Consider the following 24,017-nt stretch of genomic DNA (forward strand, 5'->3'; position numbering starts at 1 on the left):
CAAAATATTTATGAATGAATGTATCGACTAACACTTATTTTTTTGCCAAAGTCACGGTTCTTGGCATGGAGGTGATTAATGCTACTGTTATTCTCGTCTCGTGGTGTTATAATTTTTAATAATTATATATCTAATTAGGAGTGTGCTAGTAATACACTCTATTACATTTTTTTCCGAACATTTTATTAAAATTTACAAAATTAAAAGACTCATATTGGAATTTACAAAATATTATAATTTTCAGTAAATTTGTCAATAATGTTAAAAAGAGTGTTGTTTGTATTTTTCATCTTATTAATATCTACTCCTGTACTGCATTTGACTTGTGTACACAAGACTTTTTTAACCAATTTATAGAATTGAGAAAAAGTTAATATAATTAGTGATATTAAAATTGGTATTACTTTTCAAAATTAGCCCTAGAATTATTGAGACTAGTTAACAGTTTTCCGCACACAATTATTTTAATTTAAATAATTAATGTGTGGATTGAGAATAATATGTATATTATTAATAAGAGAGAGAAAGAAATGCAACATAACATTTATAATTTATATTAAAGGATTGTAAATAGGTATTTAATAAAAAATAATATACAAGACAATTTAAAAAGAGTCCTGTAATAAAGGACAGATAAATTTTTCAAAAAAATTAAGATAGTACTATAAATCAAATGTCTTTAATTTTTAGAGTAAAAATCTCACTTTTCATTTTTTTTTAACTAGAAATTCTCAACACAGTTTTTATCGGTATATGCATCTAATACGATTTATTTGTAATTAATTAAAAATATCTCTTGATCAACATAATTACTTTTTAAAATGAACGAATTCCAAGAATTACTACAAGCTTGACATTATCAGTTCATTTTGATAAGAAAAAATGAATAATAAGTGTCCTGTACCAACTTAATTATTTAAAAACACTCTTCATAGTATAAAATTATGTGCAATCTTTTTTTAAAAAAATACACAACAACCCTTGAAAGAGTGTTTTCTGACTCATCTGAGTGTTAACTATTTGTACCAAAAAAAAATCTGAGTGTTTAGTATAAGTATTTATTATGTCTGCAAATTTGAAGCGTATGTCTATACTTATCGTAGGTAATTTGTCCGCCTTGTTCTCGGTGTTTAACTGTGTCCCTGGGTGGAAGAATCTGCGCAGCTGCCAAAACGTTACTACATTTGAGAGAAGTAACGCCGAAACTCCAGCAACATAGTAGAGTATTTATTAGCTACACACGGAGTTCACTAACCTTCCCCGCTTCTGATCAAAATCAAACTGCGAAAACCCTAAAACCCTAGTACATTACATTTGAGAAAGAAAAAAAAAATGTATTCGTGTATTCCTCAGCATCTTTTTCTGCACCTTCACTTGGCATCTTCCCCAAACCCAAAGGTCACTCTTAGCTCTCTATTTCTCTCTTGTTCTTCTGATCATCAATGAATATTGGGTTTCTGTTCTTCAACCTATGTTCGGTTACCAAAAATCGCTGAGGTAACACATTCTTCAATTAACCTCTTCTGCAGGCGTTTAATTCTCCCCTACGCAATTTGAGGATCCGTGCCGTTTCAACCAAAGAGAATCACATACCAGCTGCTCCAATTTTTCTCCCCGAAGGACCTTGGAACCAGGTCACTTTCTAACTAATCATTCTTCTTCACTTATACATTGCCTTGTACGAATTTCTTTCAGAAACTTTCTCTTATAACGCCACATTCTTACGATTTCGCTGATATTGTTACCTGAAGTGGAAAATAATTGACTCTGTTTTGTTCGCAAGCAACTGAGAGCGTTTCATTTTGAGCATTCAGATTCCAGGTGGAGTTACTGCTGCCGAGGGATTCAAAGCTGCGGGAATGTACGGAGGTTTACGTGCCAAAGGAGAAAAGCCTGATCTCGCGCTTGTCACGTGCGATGTTGATGCAGTATCTGCAGGTTCGTTACGTTTTGCTGATTTTGTGTTTGGTTTGCACTTCACGTGATTGAGTTGAATTTCTTTCAGGATCGTTTACAACAAATGTGGTTGCGGCTGCACCGGTGTTATACTGCAAAAGGACGTTGGATATTTCCAACACTGTAAGAGACTTTTTTGTTTCTTTCTTAGTTTGTGCTACGTAGTTTTCTTTACAAGCCGTTTTCATTGTCCATGGTTTTGTATGGTTAAACTTCTCTATAAGCAGTTAAGCACTTATAAGAGGAGAAAATAATTAGTCAAAATAAATTGAGTTTCTTCTATAAGTTAAAATCAACTTATGCATCCACACTTATAAAAGAAAATAAAAAGTTAAAATAAATTAAATTTCTTCTATAAGCTAAAATCAACTTATACATCTCAGATTTTGCTGAAGTTAGGTGAGAGGGGTTGTATAAATGTATAGTGATTTCTTTGATTCTCTCTTTCTGCTTGTTTGATCGGGTTTGTGTCAGGGAATGGGTGTTTGCTCATCCTTCAGTTAAGATTCCTATAGCATAACGTGTTTTCATTGAAGTCAATAGTTCTTGCTTGGTTGCTCGCTAATTAATCAGTTTTGTAACATTTCAGGCACGTGCTGTGTTAACTAATGCAGGTCAAGCAAATGCAGCGACGGTAGGCCACCGAAACTCTTTGTTTTGTGTGTCTGTGTGTAGTATTTAATGAATAGTCTACTGAAGTGTTGTTTCACTATAGTCACTTCAGATCATTGATGAATGTTTTTCCATGAGTGTAGTTCGTTCAACTTTTTCTTTTTACAATTTTTGAGTGACATTCAAAAAAAAAAAGCTGTTGAGGTTGAGGCCTTTCATGTCTCCAGGGCAAAGAAGGTTACCAGGACATGATAGAATGTGTGGAAAGCCTTGCTAAGGTATGCATCATTTCATTGTGTTAAACTGATTTTGATTATAGTGCTCCATGTAGATTGAGTTGCTACTTAGTATTTGCTGCAAATGTTCATAATTGCAGCTATTGAAAGTGAAGCCAGAAGAAGTATTAATTGAATCCACTGGTGTAATTGGTCAAAGAATAAAAAAGGTAAATGCATAGACTGCATATTGGGTTTTATATCCTGTCTGCTTGTGTCCTTTGTGATATTTCTTTCTGTCATATGGACAAAGCATTTCAACAAACTTAAATTCTGTTGTTTTCAATGTTATATACTTCTCATTTTATTTGCAGGGGGCACTTTTGAACTCACTTCCCACTCTAGTAAATTCACTGTCATCTTCAGTTGAGGGGTAATTCCTGTGTTGTGATTTAATTTTACTTTCAATTTGTATAATTGGCATGCAATCATGTTAAGGAATTCGCATTTTTTTTACGTGTGATTATTATATGACCTTTGTATTTGTGTAGTTTTCTTTTTGCCTTCCTCTCACCATTTTGGTTTCTTAATCTTTGAAAAGTATATAGCTCTGAACAACACTTGCTGTGTCTACTTTTCATTCCTTTTTTCATCAAATCTTATTAGCTTGCATTCAGGGCAGATTCTGCAGCTGTGGCAATCACCACTACAGATCTTGTTAGCAAGAGTGTGGCAATTGAGTCTCTGGTATTTCTTGTTACTATTTTTTGCTCACTTGTTTTAAGTTGATACAACTAGTTTGTATGTAACTGTTTTATTAGCACACATACATATATAGATAAACGCACACATTTGACATTTGTATGGATGCATGCATTTAGTCGTATGGATAAATCATAAAAGGGCCTTGTTCAGTTCACTGGAATGAGTTGTTGATATGTATAGGGTCAGCATTCAGCAGCCCAAAAGTTAATAGGTCTAATTTAAAAACGAACCTATAACTTAACTGTTTTGGAGATTTCTATATTGATATGTTTGATAGCTTTCCATAATTCTGTGAAGCTGTAATTTCTCAGACAAACCTTAACATGCTTGGTTCATTCCCAAATTCTATATCTGTTTGCTAATTTGAAGATTGAGAACAAAGATAGATAATCTTATTATTATTGTTGGGTGTTGGTTAGATTGGAGGAACTAAGGTCAGAGTTGGGGGAATGGCAAAAGGTTCTGGAATGATCCACCCAAATATGGCTACCATGCTTGGGGTATGTTTTACTTGATGCTTCTTTCTTATTTGGAATATATAGATTTAACTGTCCGTTCCTTGAATTTTATCTACTGTAGGTAATAACAACTGATGCCCGGTTAACCAGTGATGTTTGGAGAAAGATGGTGCAGGTTGCTGTAAACCGAAGTTTCAACCAGATAACTGTATGTGTTTTTCATGCTTTTTCTGGATATTATGAATTCAGTTAGTGATATATTGGTGCTACATTATCAATTATAAAATAATTCTTTTCAGCATTTTCCCTATTTTAAAATGCAAAAACATGTTGCTACAATTTCACAATTGTAATTATAGCATTCTATGTCAAAAGATTATTAGCCAATTTAATGTGGTGCCATCCGAAGCTTTTGCCCCCAATTTTTGGATTGTAATTGATTCCTATGTTTTGCATTATTTTGCTACAGGTAGATGGAGATACTAGTACTAATGATACTGTTATTGCCTTGGCTAGTGGGTTGTCTGGGCTTGGTTGCATATCTTCTCTAGACAGTGATGAGGCTATTCAACTTCAGGCATGCCTAGATGCGGTAAAGTTGACCTTGTACCATACTACAATTTCATCACTATTTTGTCATCTCATATTTTCATTCTTTTCCTTTGAACAAACTAATATATTGATGTACTTAAACTCTTGCTCCCTTGCTGGAAGCTTCACCTTTCTAGTAAAACTGGCAAATGAATTACTATGACTGTTTTGCTGGAAGTAGTATCATAGTCCATTTGGAATCAGATATTCAGTAATATGCAGGGGGGGTGTAAGCATAACACCCATTTCTTTTTCTGGTAAATGATGTTGTAACCCCCCTGCTCCCATTCATTTCAAGAAAAAAGGCCTGCAAAAATGCCTGAAACTCCTTTTTGTCATCCTTTATTCCAACCTCCTTCAGATGTAAGCATAATTTATTCTTCAAAAGTGCCCAGTCAGAAAATGTGAAGTTTTGAGTTGATTGTTCTTTCCAGGTAATGCAAGGTCTTGCCAAATCAATAGCTTGGGATGGGGAAGGAGCAACATGCCTCGTTGAGGTATTTTTTTGTGTCAAGGATAAGGATATTTGCATCATGACTGTTGATTTATGTGACTGTTGTTTTATATTCCAATATTAATCCTCCACAGTCCTTGTGCATGAATCATGATTGAAACTTTCTTTACTCTTTTAACAAAACAAGTGATAGTTTTCATCCTGCCTTGTTTTCGAAGAACCTCATCAATTCAAATATTTGTTAATTAATGAATAAAAATGCAGGGTTTGAGTGATAAATAAAATCAAAATAAATTTAAATAATATATCCCCCATTGTTTCTCCACTTTCTTATATTTTTCCTCCATCCTTATCACCACTGCCTTTTCTGTTATAACTGATTTTCTTGTCTCATTTTCTCTGCCTTTTCTTATTGATAAAGAAAATTCATAGCGAATGAAGCTCGGTGAAACTTATAAATCAGAAAAGATACACTGGATCTAGATAGAAAAAAGGAAACAAAAACAATATGCACTCTGAACTACTCCCTCTATTCCTATTTATAAGATCCAAGTTTGAAATGGGACTTTTTCCTTTTTATAAGACCCAATCTATAATGTTCCTTGCAGTAATTATTTTTAGACTAGAAATACCCCTAATTAAAAGAAGAGAGAATGTATTGACAAACAATTAGAAGAGAGAGGAGTATTAATGACAAGGATAGTTTGGGAAAAAGTTATAAATTAAAGAAAAATTTATTTCTATCAACTAAATTAACCACTTTCATTAATCTTGATTAATTAAGTAATTGAGTCTTATAAATAGGAATGGAGGGAGTAACCAACAATATGTAGCTCTGCTACCCAATGACTGACCATTTTCACATTGGAGACTTGGAAAGTGTTGCAACTTGAAGATTTAATGATCACTTCTTCCAATGTGGATCTATGCGACCATTTAATCTGTCACTGGGAGAAGCTAATCTGAACAACTCAACAACCAATCTCAAGATTTAACAGATTTGAGAAATTTATTGGGGGAAAAATGTGAAACCAAAAAGAGGAGGCGACAGTCCTGAATTCTTACAGAGGGAAGCTAACAAGAGAAAGAGGGGCCCTTTCTTTTTATGCATACATGTGCATATGCTTTCTTTAGTAAGATAAATAAGCCATTGCTGATGTCTTACATGGCCACTTAGTTATTCAATCCAACTCTTATTGTCAATTTCTGTGTGATTTTGAAGTCTGTTGATGTTGCTTAGCCAAAATGTTGACTTAGTCTTGATTGATATTGCTATTTTTCATCAAATTCCATCTTCACTTTGCAGGTCTGTGTGACTGGTGCAAATAGTGAGGCTGAAGCTGCAAAAGTTGCGCGTTCAGTTGCATCATCTTCACTTGTAAAGGCATGATAATTGAACTAAAGAAATCTTTTACATTTTTCAATCCGGCTTAAGTCTAATTATCCAACCTAATGTTTCATCAGGCTGCTATATATGGTAGAGACCCCAATTGGGGACGCATTGCTGCTGCAGCTGGTTACTCGGGGGTTTCATTCCATCAAGATTTACTTAGGGTAGAGCTGGGGGATATTTTACTAATGGATGGCGGGGAACCACAATTATTTGACCGGTAGGATTTCTGTTTTTGGTTATTTTACTTGCATTTGCAAATTAGTAAAAAAAGAAAAAAATATTTTCTGACATTTTATCTACATTCAAGCCTTGAAACCAACCAATTACCTTTTTTCTCCAATACCAGTTAGTAAATGGACAAAATCTGATGCTGTGGAAGAGTATCACTTTCCATTTCTATTGCATGAAGGAAACTGTTTACTTATAACATCAATCATTCAGCCAAATTATTAATATGTCCACATAATAAAATAAAAAGCTCAAGAATGAAAGGAAAGTAGAATAACATTGATCCTTTGATTAGATTCACATGTTTTTCCATCAAACACTAGCAGTAGAACTTTGTAGCAAGAAATTGCCTGCTAAGTATTAAGTTTTACTTTTCTAATAATGCCGTTGTCAGCTATATTACACTTTGTCTTCCAAAAGAAAACAGTCTGTTTCCTTTTCTTGTCAAAATAATAATAATTGCAATTTAATATTCAATTTTAATTGCTAAGATGATGCTTATATCTAACAAATGTTAGATCATGTAATTTATTGATCCATAGTCCATCCAATTATCTTGTACATTTTTATTAGTATTTTCTTATGTGCAAGTCTTCTTTGTCCATTCACTTTAGAATCCACCCATGGCTGCATCTTTGTTATGCTTTATTATGCAAACTCTTAAAGCTTGTAATCGTGGCAGGCACGCGGCTAGTAGTTATCTTAGAAAGGCTGGGGAGACTCACGACACGGTTAAAATTCAGATATCAGTTGGTAAGTTATAGCCTGCGAACAGTACTTTTTTTTTCTTTTTCTTTTTAAGCCGTCTGGAATAAATATCCATGTATATTATCATACTTACTAATTTATATTCATTTCATACTAACAGGCAATGGACCAGGACGTGGACAAGCATGGGGATGTGATTTAAGCTACGATTATGTTAAAATAAATGCTGAGTACACAACATAGGCAAAAGGAAACCTCACACGTACATTGGCATAGTGATGGGGATTGGATTATGATCTAATTAGATATTATTCAGGATTTCAATTTTGATTTCATATTTAGGGATGTTATTTTGAATTTATGGTAATTAGTCTGCATTATCTTATTCAGGATTTGGTTGGAATTTGATTTACCTTTATCTTTATCTTATGTTTAGGAATTTCATCTTTACTTTTGTTGTTTCATGAACAAACTCTCATAAGCATAGTACTCTGCAATCTGCACTTATAGTAGTACTCGATCTTCCTTATTCACCTCATTTCTCGTCATATAGCGTTTGATTGTGCACTTGATAGCGGTCATCAACAAGACCGGTAAAAAATTGTGCTGCAAAAATCAGTGTAAAAAGATTGTTATTATAATATGTTCATGAGGAGCCTTCAATTTGTCAAGTGTCCACAAAAAGCACATGATTAGATTCTGCACAAACAGTCAACCAAAAGACTGCACTGCTACCTAGAAGCCCATAAATGATGGTATAAAAAAAATTGCTCCACGAATTATTTAACAAAAAAGGTATGAATCGTGCATTAGGCTGCTTTTAGTGGTACATTGGACGTTCTAACAGCCTTGATCGATCTATTCATATCACAATATAACAGGAAATTATCTATTTATGCAGTCTCAGTATACGACACAACCAAGCATGTTACAGCGCGTCTCCAATAGGCCAGTGAACCTTTGTGTGAATGATGTTTTTAAGTAGTAACTAGTTCCATAGTAGGAATCATGGTTAACAGCATTAAGATCATCTAATTCAGAGGAAGCTTCAAACACTTCATCATGAGAATGCAACCACCTATTTCGATACAGTTTGCCTTTGCTGCTGCCTCTTTTGGAGTAACTGACCTTTTGGCCCTTTCCATTTTTCTTTTGACTCTTCTTGATCCTGGGTTTCTGCTGTTTCTTGTTTTTTACAGTATGTGATAACAATGTAGGTACCGGATCAGACACATCAGGGGCCCATGTCACAGTCAATTTCATTTGTGATCCACCCTCTTTCTCACGACCACCTTTCATGGCATATACATGCTTTGGAGGTGCCTGTAGTGTAAAGCACAGAGAAAAAGAAAATCATAAGCAAATGCTGTTAGAGGCCCACGTTATGTGCACGTTGCACATTCCTTTATATTTTATTATTTTGGAAAAATTTGTTACTTCTGAATCTGGTCCATTTTTCATCCACATTCATCTCATATCTTTGCAAAATATATTTGCAACCACCTTCAGTAACAAATCACGTACCCATCATCTCACGTACTGATAACTTCTTATCTCACGTCTGATAACTTCCTATCTCACGTTCTGATAACAAGTTGAGAGAGCTCTGTGATGGACAGACTCTATAAATAGGATGGGGTGCTCTCAGTTTTGTATCACCAAACCCACTTCTCTATTCAGAAAAAATACACCATCTATTCAGAGTGAGTAAGGGGCCTGAAGAACAAAACTGTCTTTCAGGTTCGTGTGTGCGTAGCTTTCCGTTCAATTTGCAATGGCTGGAGGTACGCTCGTAATTCTTTTAATTTCCGCTATTTGATCTAAATATGCTATCTAAATTTATTTGTATGTATATTTTTACAAATGCTACTAAAAATAGCTGCCAATAATGTATGCCCAAAGACCAAACTGCATTCTATCTGTGGAACTTCCCCTAATCATCGCTTCTATCTGTTGAACCAAGAACGGGAAATGCTGAGACACTGTAGCAACATAGCAATCTGTAAACTAAACCTACCAACGTTTGTTTATTTATTTTGCAATAGAAACATCTATACTTCATCAACAGAAAAAACCCAAATCATAAGTACGGAAAACAACAAGACTCTTCAACCACCCTGTGTTCTATTTTGGGTTGGAACGTTAAATTTGAGATAAAACTACAGTCTACAGCATGCAACATACGAAGCAGCCATAACGTTCTAGCCTATTATTGCAATGAAAAAGCACATGCCACACTACCCAAGGGTAGGACCATATCTTCGTTGTTGAAATATGCAAAAAGGGGGGCTCAGGTATTTACAGACACTAGTTACACAATTTGCAAAGTGCTAAATAACAAGAAATGTTTGTGTAAATGCACAGCATTTAATACACCAACTGATGCACTAGGCTGGAACACACAAGCAACAATTCAGTTTAAACATCCTCTAAATGAAGATAAGTCAAACAGTCCATTCCGCCATTAATTTTATGCGTTTCTTCATTAAAAAAAAAAACGCATTGCAGACAATCTTTCCGTAGGATATCAAAACTAACCCTCATTTAACAAAATAACATGCAGAAAATCAAAATTAAGAACTTACTGGTAAAATACTGAGCACGAGTAGTTTTCGCGTGGAGACTGCTTAGAGGGTGATGCATCAGCCTCCTCATCAGACGAGCTTGAAGGCAGCATCATATCAGGACAAGGAAAGGTTGAACACTCTTTCAAGCACTTTATCTCTAATTTGGTTTTTGCAGTTCAAAACCTCCACGTAAGTTCACCTCTCCCACAGCACAATTACCAATATGATCCCCTTCAGATGCATGTTCCGACTTCTGAGCATCATTTATATGTAATGACTCACTAAAAGTACCTTCTAGCTTACCTATGATGTTGTCATACACAGCATTAACAGGAGAGCGCGTGTCCATCATTTGTATTACGCACTACAAGCAACAAAGGACAAAACAAATTATTTGATGAACAATAAAATACTAGCCAACCCCAGTGCCCGGAAGCTCCTCGCTAAGCGAAGGTATGGGGGAGGGTAATTATACACAGCCTTATCCTTGCATATGCAAAAAGGCTGTTTCTTGATTTCAACCCATGATCAGCTAATCACCAAGACACAACTTTACCAGGGTTCGTCCTCTATTTGATGAATAATAAAAAATATATATATTACTAATAATCTTCACACAGAAGCCTTAACAAGTAAACCATTCCACACACATATTGTGCTCATGATTAGGAAGAAATCAAAGAGCTATAAAGAGAAATTAATCGAGATATCATGACTAAGAGCTATATATTGGCGACCTTCGAAAATCCTAATGAAATTTGAATTAAATTACCAAATATGTAAACCCTGAGAAGATTCCATCTTTCCGGAAAAAAAAAAGCAACACATTCTATCCGATTCAAACGGCCTAAAACTTCATCTGCTAAAACCATTACCCGCCTATTTGATATTTAAACCACTGATGTGTTTTTTTTGGCAACATTTAAACAACTAATTTGATGATCTTATTTCTACACTAAAAATTAAGTAAAGTAAGATTTCTCACACAGAATTAAATAATAACTTTTTAACATTACATCCTAGAATAACTAAATGGATAAATGGTTTTTTTAAAAAAATACTAGATCATACAAGAGATTCGAATACAGCATCGAATAACACAGCCATTAACACCAAGTATTATTCCATTAAGTACAAACATGTTTTAACACATGCCACAGGTATCAGACAGTTTTCATTGAATTCAGACCCCATACTGTAAACGACGGCGTTTACAGCTGCAAAACTTCCACGTTCCTTGAAGTCAACGCAATACCGAGTGTTAGGAAGATGTTCTGCCAAAAAAATTTGTCATAGGGTTAGTTATCATTCTAAAAACATTTAGTGTGGTGATTATTATAATGAAATTGCGGTTACTATACATGTTTGATAGACCTTTAAACATCAAGAAACACTAAATAAAATATAGAATATTCAGATTTAAGTTTGTTATTTCCTTTCTTTTTTTTTTAAGACTGTCCTTAGTTTGGATTTGAGACTATGGGCAGTCTTCAAGACAAAAAAAAGAAATAACTCTAAATATTCTACATTTTATTTAATGTTTCTTGATATTTAAAGGCTATGTACATTACCTATTAAACATGTACATTAACCGTAATTCCACTCCAATAATCACTACAATAATCATTAGAATAACTGTTTCTAAAATCATAACTATCCATGTGACAGCATTTTCTTCCTAACACCGAGAGAAACAAAAACACCTCGATTCCCAAATTCGTCAGCCAAAAATAGAGGAAACCGAAACAGGTATTTCCAAAACAAACAAAACCACGAACACCGAAAAAAACAGAAGAAAGAAAAAGTCGTAATGTTAACTAAGACTACAACGCCGATCACTTTTTTCGAGATGTTTGAGACGATGAGAGGAGCATCCACAGTGGAATACGGCCAAGGAAGGGACCAAATGGCGTAGAAGGAGTCCGAAGGGAAGCAAAGGAATCGTCGAAGCCCTATTTTCTCACACCGAAATCCCAAAGCCTCTGAGATTTCAACCGCAACAGCATTCGGTCAAGTCAAAGATCACTGAACGTTCGAAGGAGAGATTCGAGGATTCTGGAAAGATTAGAATGAAAATAAATAAATAAATAAAATTAAGATAAGAATTGATTCATAGCAGAGACTCGTCGTAGATCTGGGTAATCTAGCGAAGAAGGAAAAACGCGTCAACGGAATGGAATTTGGAGCTATAATGAGAAATTCTGTTTATAGTTGGTGCTGGGAGGGAATGGGAAAAGTCAGAACAAATCTGGACGTACACGTGTCGGTGTATTTTTGTGGATATGCTTAACACTTACGGTGTCAAAGCCCAATATTCACTAAATTTTACATTTTCAGCCCATATATATAGAGAAAAGGCGTGTTGACGGTTTGGAATTTTCATATTTTTCTATAAAAAAAAAGGCAAAAGCACAATTCTTTCCGTATTCTTGGGAAATAGTTTGACAATATTACTTATGCAGTATCTCTTACTGTAAAATCTCAAAGCATCCCATCCTCTTAGGAGTGTGATACTGTGATCGGAGTTCGCAAGAGTTTGAAAATTTGAAATGTACATAAATGGCAAGGGAAGGAAACCCATATACAGACCCAAAATATAATTTAGTCAAATAGTAGTAATCAACTACAATTTGTATTTCTCTATTGTTATTAAGTTATGTAACTGATCCGAAAATGAACGACCCCCAACATTTGATATTCTTTTCCGTAAATGATAAGGGCAAAGTCTATTTTGAAAGGCATTGAAATATTGAATTAGGTCTCCCAAGTCCCAACAATCCAGCAACATTAAAAAAATAAGAATCCGAACTCCAGCAGTCAGAAAATTTCCACATTCTATGTTTTCAACTGATCGCAACCGTTAACATAGATACGATCAATTATGATTTATTTTGATAAATTTAATTCAATATATCAATATTCATTCAAAAGTATAAATACACAAATACTGAGAATCAATTTCTAAAAATAGGCTGCGATAATTATTGCAGCACGTCCATTAAGCAGCCAAAATACATTCAAGCCCTCACCGATCTTCCGAAACAACGAAAACCACATCCTTCAAAACGGCGTTCATTTCGAAAATCAGAAAACAATAGCCAAAAAACAAAGAATAGTGTGAACTGTTGTTCTTCAAATTGCGGCAAACAGAGCGGAAATTAGGGAACGATATGATCAAATTGACACAACCCCACACTCCTCTTATCTATTATACATCTTAAGAGTCAATCCAACAACCCTAACCCTAATCACCGCCCAAACCATAAACAAAAAGGACGAAAAAGTAATCCACAGTCATGCAATTATAATTATTCAAACGAAACCTTCCATTAACAACTGTTCAGATCATTACATCTACAAACTAATTTTTAAGAAAAGAAATCCACAGAAAACCCTAGATCTGCAACACAACCGCCTAACAAACCCTAATTCAAGAGCTGGTAAACTTGGTAACCGCCTTGGTCCCTTCAGAAACGGCGTGTTTGGCCAATTCACCAGGGAGCACGAGACGCACGGCGGTCTGGATCTCCCTCGAGGTGATGGTGGGCTTCTTGTTGTAGCGAGCCAAACGCGACGCTTCCTGGGCGAGCTTCTCGAAGATGTCGTTGATGAAGCTGTTCATGATGCCCATGGCCTTGCTGGAAATACCAATGTCGGGGTGAACCTGCTTGAGGACCTTGAAGATGTAGATCTTGTAGGTCTCCACGCTCTTCTTCGTGCGCTTCTTCTTCTTCTCGCTCCCTCCTTCCTTCGAGATCTTCTTCTCCGCCTTCGGCTTCTTCTCCGCCGGTGCCTTCTCCGCCGCTGGCTTCTTCTCCGCCGGCTTCTTCTCTGCCTTTGCCGGAGCCATTAGGAAAATCAGAGACTTCGAAAAAAGGTTTTGGCTATGCTTTCGTGTTGGTAATGAGGGTGAGTGCTATGAAATGCGATGAGTAATAGGATGAAAGAGTGGAAGTATATATAGGGATAAGAGATGGGTTCTTATTGGAGGATACACTGTCACGCGGATCGATGACGTGTCCAGTTGCATCTTCCTTTTTTTAACGGCTGAGATTTCACCGTATCGGTTTCAGCTTGCGTAATCCGCAGTCGAGTTTGGAGTAGTTTACTCACTTTCACTTACTGCACTTGCTAGGAGCGCAAACTTGGGGAACGTTTCAAGTTTTTTTTTTTTTTAAATAATAATATTTTTTGGATTCGGTATACAAAAACCCTCCCTAAAGGAATCGATTATGCATAATAAAGGTGTTAACACTCCATAATATTCTTCCTAAGATGGGTACCTCTAATTAATTAAATAGATTATTTTTAATTTTTAAAACATTTATCTCACTCGAACTTATTTACTAAAAAGATAATTTTTTTATTATGTTTGTTTATTTTTATTATTATTATTATGAAAAAAGGATGGTTAACATATATTTTTTAGCTCAACAATAATGGTCCTTTGCTCCTATATGTATTTTTAGATGCAATCAGACATCAAACATAGTTTTTTGTAAATAAATATTTTTGTTTGCTGGACTAAATTGAATATTCACAAGTTTCATGTACATCGCATACTTGTTTTATGATAATTCTTTAGGCCTGTGATATGAAAACTTTTTGCTCAAAAGAAAAATATTGATTGAGTTCAAATTGCATCAAGTAGTAACAATTTTTTTGCCAATGACAAAACCTACATTATTTCTCTTCCACAGACTCCTAGAGACAACATACTTCTTGTACTCTTTTATTGTTATTTTCAAGTCTTCAACTTTTTGTTCAAGAGAAAAACATATATAAAATTTATGACAATTGTATTAGTGATAAGAATAATGTAATTTATTGAAATCAGTTGTACATTCTATTAATCCATGACAAATTGTTATTAAACTCGATGCGAATGACCTTTTAAATTTTGGCAGAATGTTGCCACATTTTAAATGTTTAAAAGTAGTATTTACCTAGAGTAATTTTTTTCAATTCCATGAATAGATGCTTCCAAGTCTAAACTTATAATTGTACCATGATGTGTACTTGTTTCCTTGGATGTACAATTTTGATTTGGAATTATTATCGTATCATTAGTGTTGTACATAATTTCTTATCACAAGACTCATTCACATTGATATTAAAGTTTGGTTTAATAGGTTCTTCTTCATTGATTTCGTCTATGTCATACTCCTATCTTGAAAATAATCTTTGGACTTTTTGGTGTGGCAACTTACTCAACAAAGACAATACTCTTAAAGCATTGCTTATGTTCTAATTTCATTCATTAGTAACTTTTTTTTTGTTTAGAAAGTCAAGTGATTGATTTAATCAATGAAAAAAGTCATATTATTTTTCCTCAAAAGATCTTTAAGACTTACACTATTCTTTTGTAGTTGTTTGCTCTTCAACTATTTGTTCATGATAACAAAACATATAATTGGACATAACAATAATAGTAAGTCAACAATCTTAAGTAACATATTTTTGCATAATCACACCGAATCACATTATAATGACAATAAAGGGTTAGATTTGTATTTTTATTTCTATTCTTAGGTTGTACATTATTAAATCATTTATTTACGAAAAAAGGCATGTTACATAATAGACAATTTTTTTTGTGTTGGTTTAATAGGTTCTTAATAGTATCACTACAAACATATAATGATATGTGTCTATTTATGTATCTCTTGACTTGAAATGGTGAGAACAAGTTTAAAAAAGAATCTTAAAATATTTATTTATCTATTAGTTTGGTTAGTTTACATTTTTTTAAAATAAACATTTTCTTATTATTTTTATTTGTTGTAAATAAAATATGTGAATATTATCTTATTTTCATTATTATTAGTTACAGGTCCATGTACAAATGTCATAATTTAGTTTCCAAGTGTAAATAATAAAATGTTATGAAGTTTCTAATGTGTTTTTTCCCCACTAGTCTATGGTTTGCTTATAAAAGAAACTTAATTGCACTTGATAATATTATTGTTATCCATCTAGATTTAATTAGTTTATAGATTAGGAGAGTATGAATAAGACCATTTTTTGCTATTTTAATTTCTATAAGAATTTTTATGAATTTGTAAGTTATTTGTTTTAGAATTTTATTTTAATTTTAGTTAAATCTAATATTTTATTGCTATATTTTGTTATACTTTGATTTTACAAATCACAAAATCTATTTAAGTAACGAATCATATTTTGTAAGCCTATTTTTTAAAATTAATTTTAATTCAAGAAAAACAATTTCAAATTATACTACATAATGTGAGCGTACACTATCAGTACAAACTTATATATATATATATATATATATATATATATATATATATATATATATATATTATTAATACAATAATTGTAATTTTAATTCACAATTGTCAATCATGAGCTCTTGATGTGTCATTCATATTATATATAATTGCTTGTCTCGATATTCATACTCTATGTATATTTATTTTCTTAGTTCTACGATTTTTTAATCATTTCACTTATTTTAAAAGAGTTTATCAATTTGTAATTTATTATGTGACAAGGTAGATTAATTAATTTTTTTATTTCATGATAAATTAATTATTCATGTTATTGTTAATAACAACTTTTAGAGTAATATACACGTTATCATTACTTTAAATGATCTTAATTATAAATAAATTACTAATGAGTTTTACAACAACAAAATTCAAGATGAACAATATTTCAATAATTATGAATACTTAATTTTTTTTGTTCGGGACACTAAAGATTAATCTTAGGAAGCCTAGAGAATTATCATGTTTTAAGAGATTTTTTTTTTTTTTTTTATGTTCATAACTTATTCCTCTTTACATTTTGCAATCCAATGGACAAGAAACAATTCTTCAAGCTCAAGTTGACATTGCTAAATCATAATATTATATAAAATTTTAATACTTAGACTAAATAACAATTTTGATGGCACTTTAAATATGAGGCCCTGGTGGTCGCTCACCTTGATTCGTATTGAAAGTTATCACCCTTGCATGCATGTCAAGTAACTTATTATTCACATATGAAGGTTCAAGAGTCCATACAAATAAAAGTAGAAAGAAAAACAGCCACACCATAAAAAAAAAAAAATTAATTATAATAAAAAAAAGATACTATTGAACCTATTTTAAAATAAAAAAGCACAAATCACATTTGACTGCAAGATTTAAAAACTCACCCAAATTTTAGTACAGAATAAAAAAATCACATTTGAATCCTTATTATGTTTTAAAAAGGCACGTGTGGAGCGTCATTTAGTTTAAAAATCACGTGAGCCGAATTTGTCCAAGTCCCGCAAGCCCAAATATCAGTTATCTCCTCCACAGTAACCCTAAATCTGAAACAACCTTGACTCCGCTCTGCCACGGCTGAGAAAATAGCGACGCGGAAACACGCCCGTCTTCACGATCCTGCGATCCAGCGCGGCGTGTCCAGCGATTCCGCTCTCCGACGAGTCTGCGCAGGCTCAAGAGTCGCGAGGCCAGCCGCCGGTGAAGAATCGCGCGATTCGTCTGGAAATCGCGATTCAAGCACGATTCATCCCCGATAAAGATATTCAACCACGATTCAGGAACAAAAACGAGACAACCTCCGATTCGTATCGGTAGCAGCTGGAATCGTATCGAATCGTGCGATACGTATCGTGAATAGTATGATACTTTCCACTCTGACAAAGGAGTTGAATGATACAGAAAATTATCATGTTTGTGAAAATAACTATAGGATAAAATAATTGCTCTAAATAATACATAGAATCATAGATAAGCAAACTCATTATCAAAATTTTTGGCATATGCTTTATCATGTACAGGAATGTTTTCCATATCTTCTTCTCTCATGCAATATAATTTGATATACTCGCTTTTTCTTAGATGTTTTTAGTGTACATATATGAGATGAACATATATCCTTATATGCTATCCAATGTAAATGTAATTCTTTTTCTCTTTTGTTTTGATGATTTGATTATTTTACATTGGCTATAATCAATTGTGTTGGACAGTATAATCTCCTTTCATATCTGTCACATGCTAAATTGCTAATGCTTTCAAGTACTGACTACTTTATGTGTTTCACTCATTCCAATGATTATATTTTGAATATGATGAATCGGTGAATATGATTGATCTTCCAATGTTGTGATTATAGATTATACCTCTGGACTAAGGATCATAGGTAACAAGTTTAGTAAATGCTAATTTTTTTTTATCTCAAAATTTACAAACATTAGCAATCTTCCAACTTTTGGATGGGAGTACGTTATGGCTTGTGATAAAATTAAAAACAACATGATGTGGAGCTTAGGGAATGGGAAGCATATTAATTTGTAGCAGGGTCATTGGATTCCTTATATTAGCTATTTGCTCAATATAGCTTTAGGCCTGTACCTAGACAATTGGTTTATAAAAAAGCTTGCAGGTACTTGTCACCCAGCGGTGGAGGAACTTGCAAGAATTTTTTTATTTACTGTCTCAAGAAACAATTGATAAAATGGTAGATAATGCTCCTCATCAAAACACTAACAATATGGAATGGTCTGGATGGGAGCAGTGGATGGTTTTTTCAACATGAAATCAGTGTGCCAAATCTTGAATACCAATGCCACCAAAAGTCAAAACCAAGTGGTCAAGGGAATTTATCTGATTGGGAGCCATGCCATCCTACTGTCATGTAGCCTTTCTATTTTGGAAGTTAATACAAGTCAATTTTTCATTCTTGAGACTGCATTTGCAAAAGCATTTAATTTTTGGGTGCTAACAAACATCAATGGATTGTGTTCTCTCTAGTCATATTCTGTCGAGAACCTCTGTATTTTACAAAGTAGTGTCCATAAGACTGCTAACACCTAAGATGTGACTTGGCTGTTAATTTTCAATATCACAGGCAATTAGTTCAACCGGAAATTTAATACGATGCTAGAGCAATTAAGCCCACTTTTTTGAATCTCTATAATGGTATTCCTTTCTGTGTATGATCAAAATCAAATCAACGTCAACCTCAGGCGCATGCCAGCATTGCTCTTGGAATAAAACGGTATATCCTTCAATTTAATAGCATCATGCTGATTGCACATTCTCGAGCTTAAAAGTAATCTGTGCAGGAGTAGAACCCATCCTTGAAATGATGAAACCCTGTGGTATCTCTAATTATGATTTCTTTCAATACTCGAGATGTACTTGGTTGCAGAGTGGCAATCTCCACAAACTCTCAAGTTTTGAACACCCGGATTGGAACCCCTAATATGGTACCTTTGGAAGTCCAAATGCAATTTTCAGCTTCTCACTATGCCATAAAAAAAGCTGTCCTTTCAACTCCTCTCCCACATCATGCAACACAAATGCAAGATCTGGCACATAGCCAGTCAACTTCATTTTGTTCTCCAAGACATTTAGTTTTTCATGTATATAAACCAAATAGGGTGCAATCTGTCTCTCAATCTAAACTCATGCACCACACTTTTTATTTCAAACCAACTATATCCAGGTGTCTACATTATTTTCTTTAATTGATTTTTGGATCATAGCAACATGATCCCATCTGTTTTGTGCTGCATAAACATTAGCCAATTGAACATATCCAGTTGCAATAGTTGGATCAAGCTCAAGCAGATTATTGGCAGTAAACTCAGCCATGTGTAAAGCTTAAAGGCATGCTTATTATCAAATCTACATGCATGCATAGTGTTCTGGCTTAGTTTCAATTCCTAAATCCCAAGATCTATCAAGAAGGTCAACCATGCATGCATTTGTTAAACTATTGGACCTTAATCTGGAATTTTGTGTTTGCTTGATCCTGTGGTGATGATTGTGATAGCATACGGTTCCCTTCCCTTTACCTTTGGTGTGTTTTCTATTAGATTTTTCTGGAATCACAATGTGGCTTCTGCTTCCTTCAGTTTGATTCTTATTTGGCTCTAGTTATTTCTAATGCTTCTGCATAATGAAATCCAAATTCAATTATACGTTTATGATTATGATTTTACACAATGAGTTTAAACTTGAACCGTTAATGACAAGCTTAACTAATTCCAGTTCTTTTGGAACTTAGAAATGGTGTTGGGTTTGCAATTAATCAGTACTGTATTCAGATTTTGACTTCAGTAATCATTGTTTCTATTTCATTCAGTTGAAAATGAAGTTTCTTGATTGGTACCTGAAGATTGGGGTTGTGTCGGCTCTGGTTGGGGCTTCTATGGAGTTGTTCATGATCAAAACTGGATTCTGTGTGAGAACTTTCCTTTCTTATTCTCTAATCACCCTTGCCCTGCCTTACCATTTTCTTGATTTTCCATTTGATGCTCTTATTTTTGCTTCTTTTTTAATGTGATATGACCTTTTGAGTTGTCTAATAGCAGGTTATTGATTTTGGTTACTAGAGTAGTGTCTTGATTATTATATTGCCTCCAGTACTACTAGTTAGTAGATACACAATTCAATAATGTTGTGAATCTGATTTTTGGGAAGCATCCATGGTCTTCCAATGAGAACAATATTTGGGAAATATCATGTACTCTGTCATACATGGCTTTTTACATTATTTCTCTTGATCAAATTGCCCAATCAACATAATATTTTGCATATGAAGAGAATTTAATTATTGTTTTCTTAGGTATTGTGATAGCTCCCGTGATTTTTTTTTCATCGAAGGATTTAGACTTTATAAAAATTTGAATGTTTCAATTTTTCCTTGCCTTGTTTTTGTACAGATGACAAAGTAACTGTTTTGGAGTCAGAAAAGCGTGCCTGGGAGAATTCGCCTGATGCTCAGGCAATTAGAGAAGCTCTAAACCCCTGGAGACAGATTGACACAGAAAAAACAAAGAAGTCCTGACTCAATTATGAATCATTTTCTTAAAATCCATGAGTGATTTTAAAGAACTCAAAGTGTTATGTGAGAATGTGCGGAAATAAACTAATAACATTTGGACTAGCTATTCTGTTATGAAAGTGGATCTGGTATATTACCATCCAACAACCTTGATTGCTACATCTTGTCGGCTAGACTCCAAATCATGGGCAACTCTGGGATGGCTCACACAACCTTCAATTTTGCTATCTGGCTTTGAGTGTTGAATTTATTTTATTTGACTCTTGAATAAGTGCGCAGTGTTTTCTTGGTAATATGGTACATATACAACACTGAGACAAGCACACGTGTGCTAACATTATTCTCAACTAAAAAAAAAAATACAAATGTTTCTTAATTTGTTTCCCTGGCTGACATTTACCTCTTATGTGCAAGTCTTTCAAAGTAGTCTCATTCTTCTACAATTTCAGTTGACATTTACTTTAGCCAATCTTTACTTAATCTCCTTCAGGCAAAGGAGAAAAGCATTTTAGGGCTGCTTCTTACACACATCATAGAGCTTCCACATTGCGATCCACTTGTTTCTTGTCATCTTCATGACTGTCACCTTTGTCTATTCTTACTAAAGCACATTTAAGCGTATTTTCATTAAGATGGGAATAGCAAGTAGCTACTATGGTTGGGTAGAGACTAGAGATGATAAAGAGGCAGTTCGAATAAACTTCTCAATGAAGACTTACAGGAAAAGAAAATAAATCGAGTCATGCTCCAATCATAAGTTAATTAACTTGTGTACTTAAACCTTTTTATAACTTCTCAAATCTTACTTCTTTATAAGTTGAGATGTTTAACTTAAAGTGAAGTTTATTTTATTTCTTTGATTTTTTTATTTCTTCTCGTATAAGTGTATTTTGAGAAAATCGACTTAGAGTGTGCTTCAGAATCTGCACAAGTGCATAACAAAACGTTGCATTACTACGGTTCATTTCTTCTAAAAAAAGGGACAATATAAAGTATCAATGTTTATTCTATTTGGTGTTCCTTAGTACTATAAGTGGGTGTTTCTACTCCCTGATTCGAGTTTGAATTGCAATTGTTCCCCCGTATAAAAATGGTCATTGTTTCTTTCCTTTCGAGGATCTTTCTCAACGTTGAATGCTGTGGTAGTGCGGTTTATTTTATATGTTTGAATGCTGTTTTCTGTTCACAAGAGTTTATTTATTGGCTCTCTATGAAGAAGAAATCTTTTCTTTTCAGTTTAATTCTTTTTATTGAAGGTGAAGGTGTGAAATATGTAGGTTTTGATGATGCTGAAAAGAATTCACTTGGTAATAATTGTCATCATAAAAAAGGGAGGGAATGTGAATGTATGAATACAAGGTTTTGATGATGTCAAAGTAGAATCAAATAAGGTTGCTTCAACAAACATTCAAAGGTTAAACATTACTTTAAGATTAATTCAATGTCAAGAAAAAGATAAGGTTTCAAACAATCTCACTGGTTGATTGGTTTTTGCCTCAAAACAAATTATTTCCAAGAGATCAAAGGCACTAGCCTCGTAATCGATTACCAGAGACAAATTTGGAAATAAGCTTTTCAAAAGGGTTTTGAAATTTGAATTTTGTAATCGATTACCAAATGTTTGTAATCGATTACCATAGACAAATTTGGAAATAAGCTTTTCAAAAGGGTTTTGAAATTTGAATTTTGAATTTTGTAATTGATTACCAAATGTTTCTAATCAATTACCAATAACGACACTTTAAAAAACACTTTGAAAAGTTATGACCGTTCAGAAAACACTTTGAAAAGTCACGACCGTTCAAAATATAACTGTGTAATCGATTACCAAAAACCTACAATCGATTACCAGTGAGAAAATTTCAGAAAAACTTTTTGAAAAGATGCATTTTTTCAAACCATTTTGAAAAGGTACAATGGGCCTATATATATGTGTCTGACTTCGAAAAGAGAGATGTTCTAAAAGAACTTAATAGTCAAATGCTCTCTCAACAACTATTGGGTAAACACTTACAAATTTATTGAGAATTCATCTAAGAACTTCAATTTGTATTATTATCTCTAAAAGAGAAAAATTCCTCTAGAATCTTCAATTTGTATCATCTACTCTAAAGAAGAGAAATCTTTCTGTTCATCTCAGAAACTGAGTTGTAATCAAGAGACTGATTGTCTCTCGGATTGTGAGAATTGTAATCAAGAAATTGATTGTCTCTTAGAGAATCTTGAACACAAGGGTGAGAGATTCCAAAGTGTGTTCGAAATCTATAAAAGATGTACAGAGATAGTGAACAATCAAGTGGATTGCTTGAGGATTGGAAGTAGGCATGAGAAGTGGTCGAACCAGTATAAATCAAGTTTGCAATTTTCTCTTCCCTTATCTCATTTATTTTATTACAATCAATTTTGTCTTGCACGTTTAAAAAACATCAATTAAATTGATTGTTGTTTCTTCTTCTTCATTCTGAGTCTATCATTTAAAAGGAGGTTATAGTTTGTTAGTGGAAAAATTTTAAAACTTTTCACCCGTCTTAAGTTATTGACTTGTCCAATAGAAGGTGTTCTAAACTAATGTGGCAACCCATATCTGTGTTTCATGGTATATACACCCTGATGTTCTGAAATTTATGCACATAAAACCCTAGATTTAAGTGACGCCAGTTTTCATACTCGCTATCTCATTATAAAAATTCTACAAATTTTATTAGTTAAATGCTAAGCTCATCTCCAATGGAAGACGTCTAATGAATTTTTTAGGATAAAAAATATATGTTTTTTATTTTCTTTTGTTATTGGAGAAGTCCAATTGACATTGTGGGTGTTTCTTAAGTTTTTGTTTGGGTATCTTATATCAATAACTCATCTCTAAATTTTTTTTTTTAAAAATAATTTAATATGTTCTAAGAGTATGTTAAATTTTAACCATTAAAGATATCTTAATGGATGAGATTGATGAAGTTTGTTGAAAAATTGCACAGGATCTTGGTCCCCAGCCATCATCATCTGTGATGTGTGGCACGACGTATTCAAATGTGAGGTCTCTGTAAGCACTTGCAGAGTTGCATGCCTAGCCACCATCTGGCCTCTGGCTGATGACTCACTGAACTTTGACTGATTCGTTCCTCATCAGCTATGTGCCATCTGTTTTGCTTAAGCTTAAATCCAAACTTTTATTGATTCACCCTTTTTGGTATTTTGTCAAATGTTGTTACGTGAATCTAGATTGATACATGGTGGATTGATGAATTTTTTTCCACA

General features: G+C 33.7%; 3 protein-coding genes and 1 long non-coding RNA gene across 4 annotated transcripts; 2 read left to right on the forward strand and 2 right to left on the reverse strand.

Moving 5' to 3' along the window:
* The first annotated feature begins 1,085 nt into the window (after positions 1-1,085).
* On the forward strand, positions 1,086-7,913 carry LOC100809547 (arginine biosynthesis bifunctional protein ArgJ, chloroplastic). The gene is made up of 17 exons (XM_003542418.4): positions 1,086-1,398; positions 1,530-1,634; positions 1,815-1,938; positions 2,006-2,079; positions 2,546-2,590; positions 2,796-2,846; positions 2,945-3,013; positions 3,158-3,216; positions 3,461-3,530; positions 3,968-4,048; positions 4,128-4,214; positions 4,476-4,598; positions 5,032-5,094; positions 6,358-6,435; positions 6,516-6,661; positions 7,355-7,425; positions 7,541-7,913. The coding sequence occupies exons 1-17, from the start codon at positions 1,333-1,335 to the stop codon at positions 7,621-7,623; spliced, it is 1,395 nt and encodes a 464-aa protein (XP_003542466.1). The 5' UTR covers positions 1,086-1,332; the 3' UTR covers positions 7,624-7,913.
* Positions 7,914-8,162: 249 nt separating this feature from the next.
* Positions 8,163-12,452, reverse strand: LOC106795476 (uncharacterized). Its single transcript, XR_001384105.3, has 2 exons — positions 9,966-12,452; positions 8,163-8,703 (listed from the first exon to the last, which is right to left on the reverse strand). It is a non-coding gene; the product is annotated as an uncharacterized lncRNA (long non-coding RNA).
* An 803-nt stretch (positions 12,453-13,255) lies between these two features.
* LOC100499734 (probable histone H2B.3) lies at positions 13,256-14,218 on the reverse strand. Its single transcript, XM_003542419.5, has one exon. The coding sequence runs from the start codon at positions 13,795-13,797 to the stop codon at positions 13,378-13,380; it is 420 nt and encodes a 139-aa protein (XP_003542467.1). The 5' UTR covers positions 13,798-14,218; the 3' UTR covers positions 13,256-13,377.
* A 2,981-nt stretch (positions 14,219-17,199) lies between these two features.
* Positions 17,200-21,138, forward strand: LOC100810605 (uncharacterized). Its single transcript, XM_014765497.3, has 4 exons — positions 17,200-17,584; positions 18,819-18,968; positions 20,061-20,157; positions 20,641-21,138. Exons 2-4 carry the CDS (start codon positions 18,906-18,908, stop codon positions 20,763-20,765), a joined length of 285 nt encoding a protein of 94 aa, XP_014620983.1. The 5' UTR covers positions 17,200-17,584; positions 18,819-18,905; the 3' UTR covers positions 20,766-21,138.
* The last annotated feature ends 2,879 nt before the right edge of the window (positions 21,139-24,017 follow it).

Source organism: Glycine max, chromosome 13 (assembly GCF_000004515.6).
Source record: "Glycine max cultivar Williams 82 chromosome 13, Glycine_max_v4.0, whole genome shotgun sequence".
NCBI lineage: Eukaryota > Viridiplantae > Streptophyta > Magnoliopsida > Fabales > Fabaceae > Glycine > Glycine max.

Excerpts from the sequence above, each read along its gene's own strand:
- LOC100809547 (XM_003542418.4), top strand. The coding sequence starts at position 1,333 with ATGTATTCGTGTATTCCTCAGCATCTTTTTCTGCACCTTCACTTGGCA. Across the intron at positions 3,531-3,967 it reads GTGTGGCAATTGAGTCTCTG|ATTGGAGGAACTAAGGTCAG; the intron begins GTATTTCTTGTT and ends GGTGTTGGTTAG. Across the intron at positions 4,215-4,475 it reads GAAGTTTCAACCAGATAACT|GTAGATGGAGATACTAGTAC; the intron begins GTATGTGTTTTT and ends ATTTTGCTACAG.
- LOC100499734 (XM_003542419.5), bottom strand. The coding sequence starts at position 13,797 with ATGGCTCCGGCAAAGGCAGAGAAGAAGCCGGCGGAGAAGAAGCCAGCG.
- LOC100810605 (XM_014765497.3), top strand. The coding sequence starts at position 18,906 with ATGATCAAAATCAAATCAACGTCAACCTCAGGCGCATGCCAGCATTGC. Across the intron at positions 18,969-20,060 it reads ATTGCTCTTGGAATAAAACG|TTGAAAATGAAGTTTCTTGA; the intron begins GTATATCCTTCA and ends TATTTCATTCAG. Across the intron at positions 20,158-20,640 it reads CATGATCAAAACTGGATTCT|ATGACAAAGTAACTGTTTTG; the intron begins GTGTGAGAACTT and ends GTTTTTGTACAG.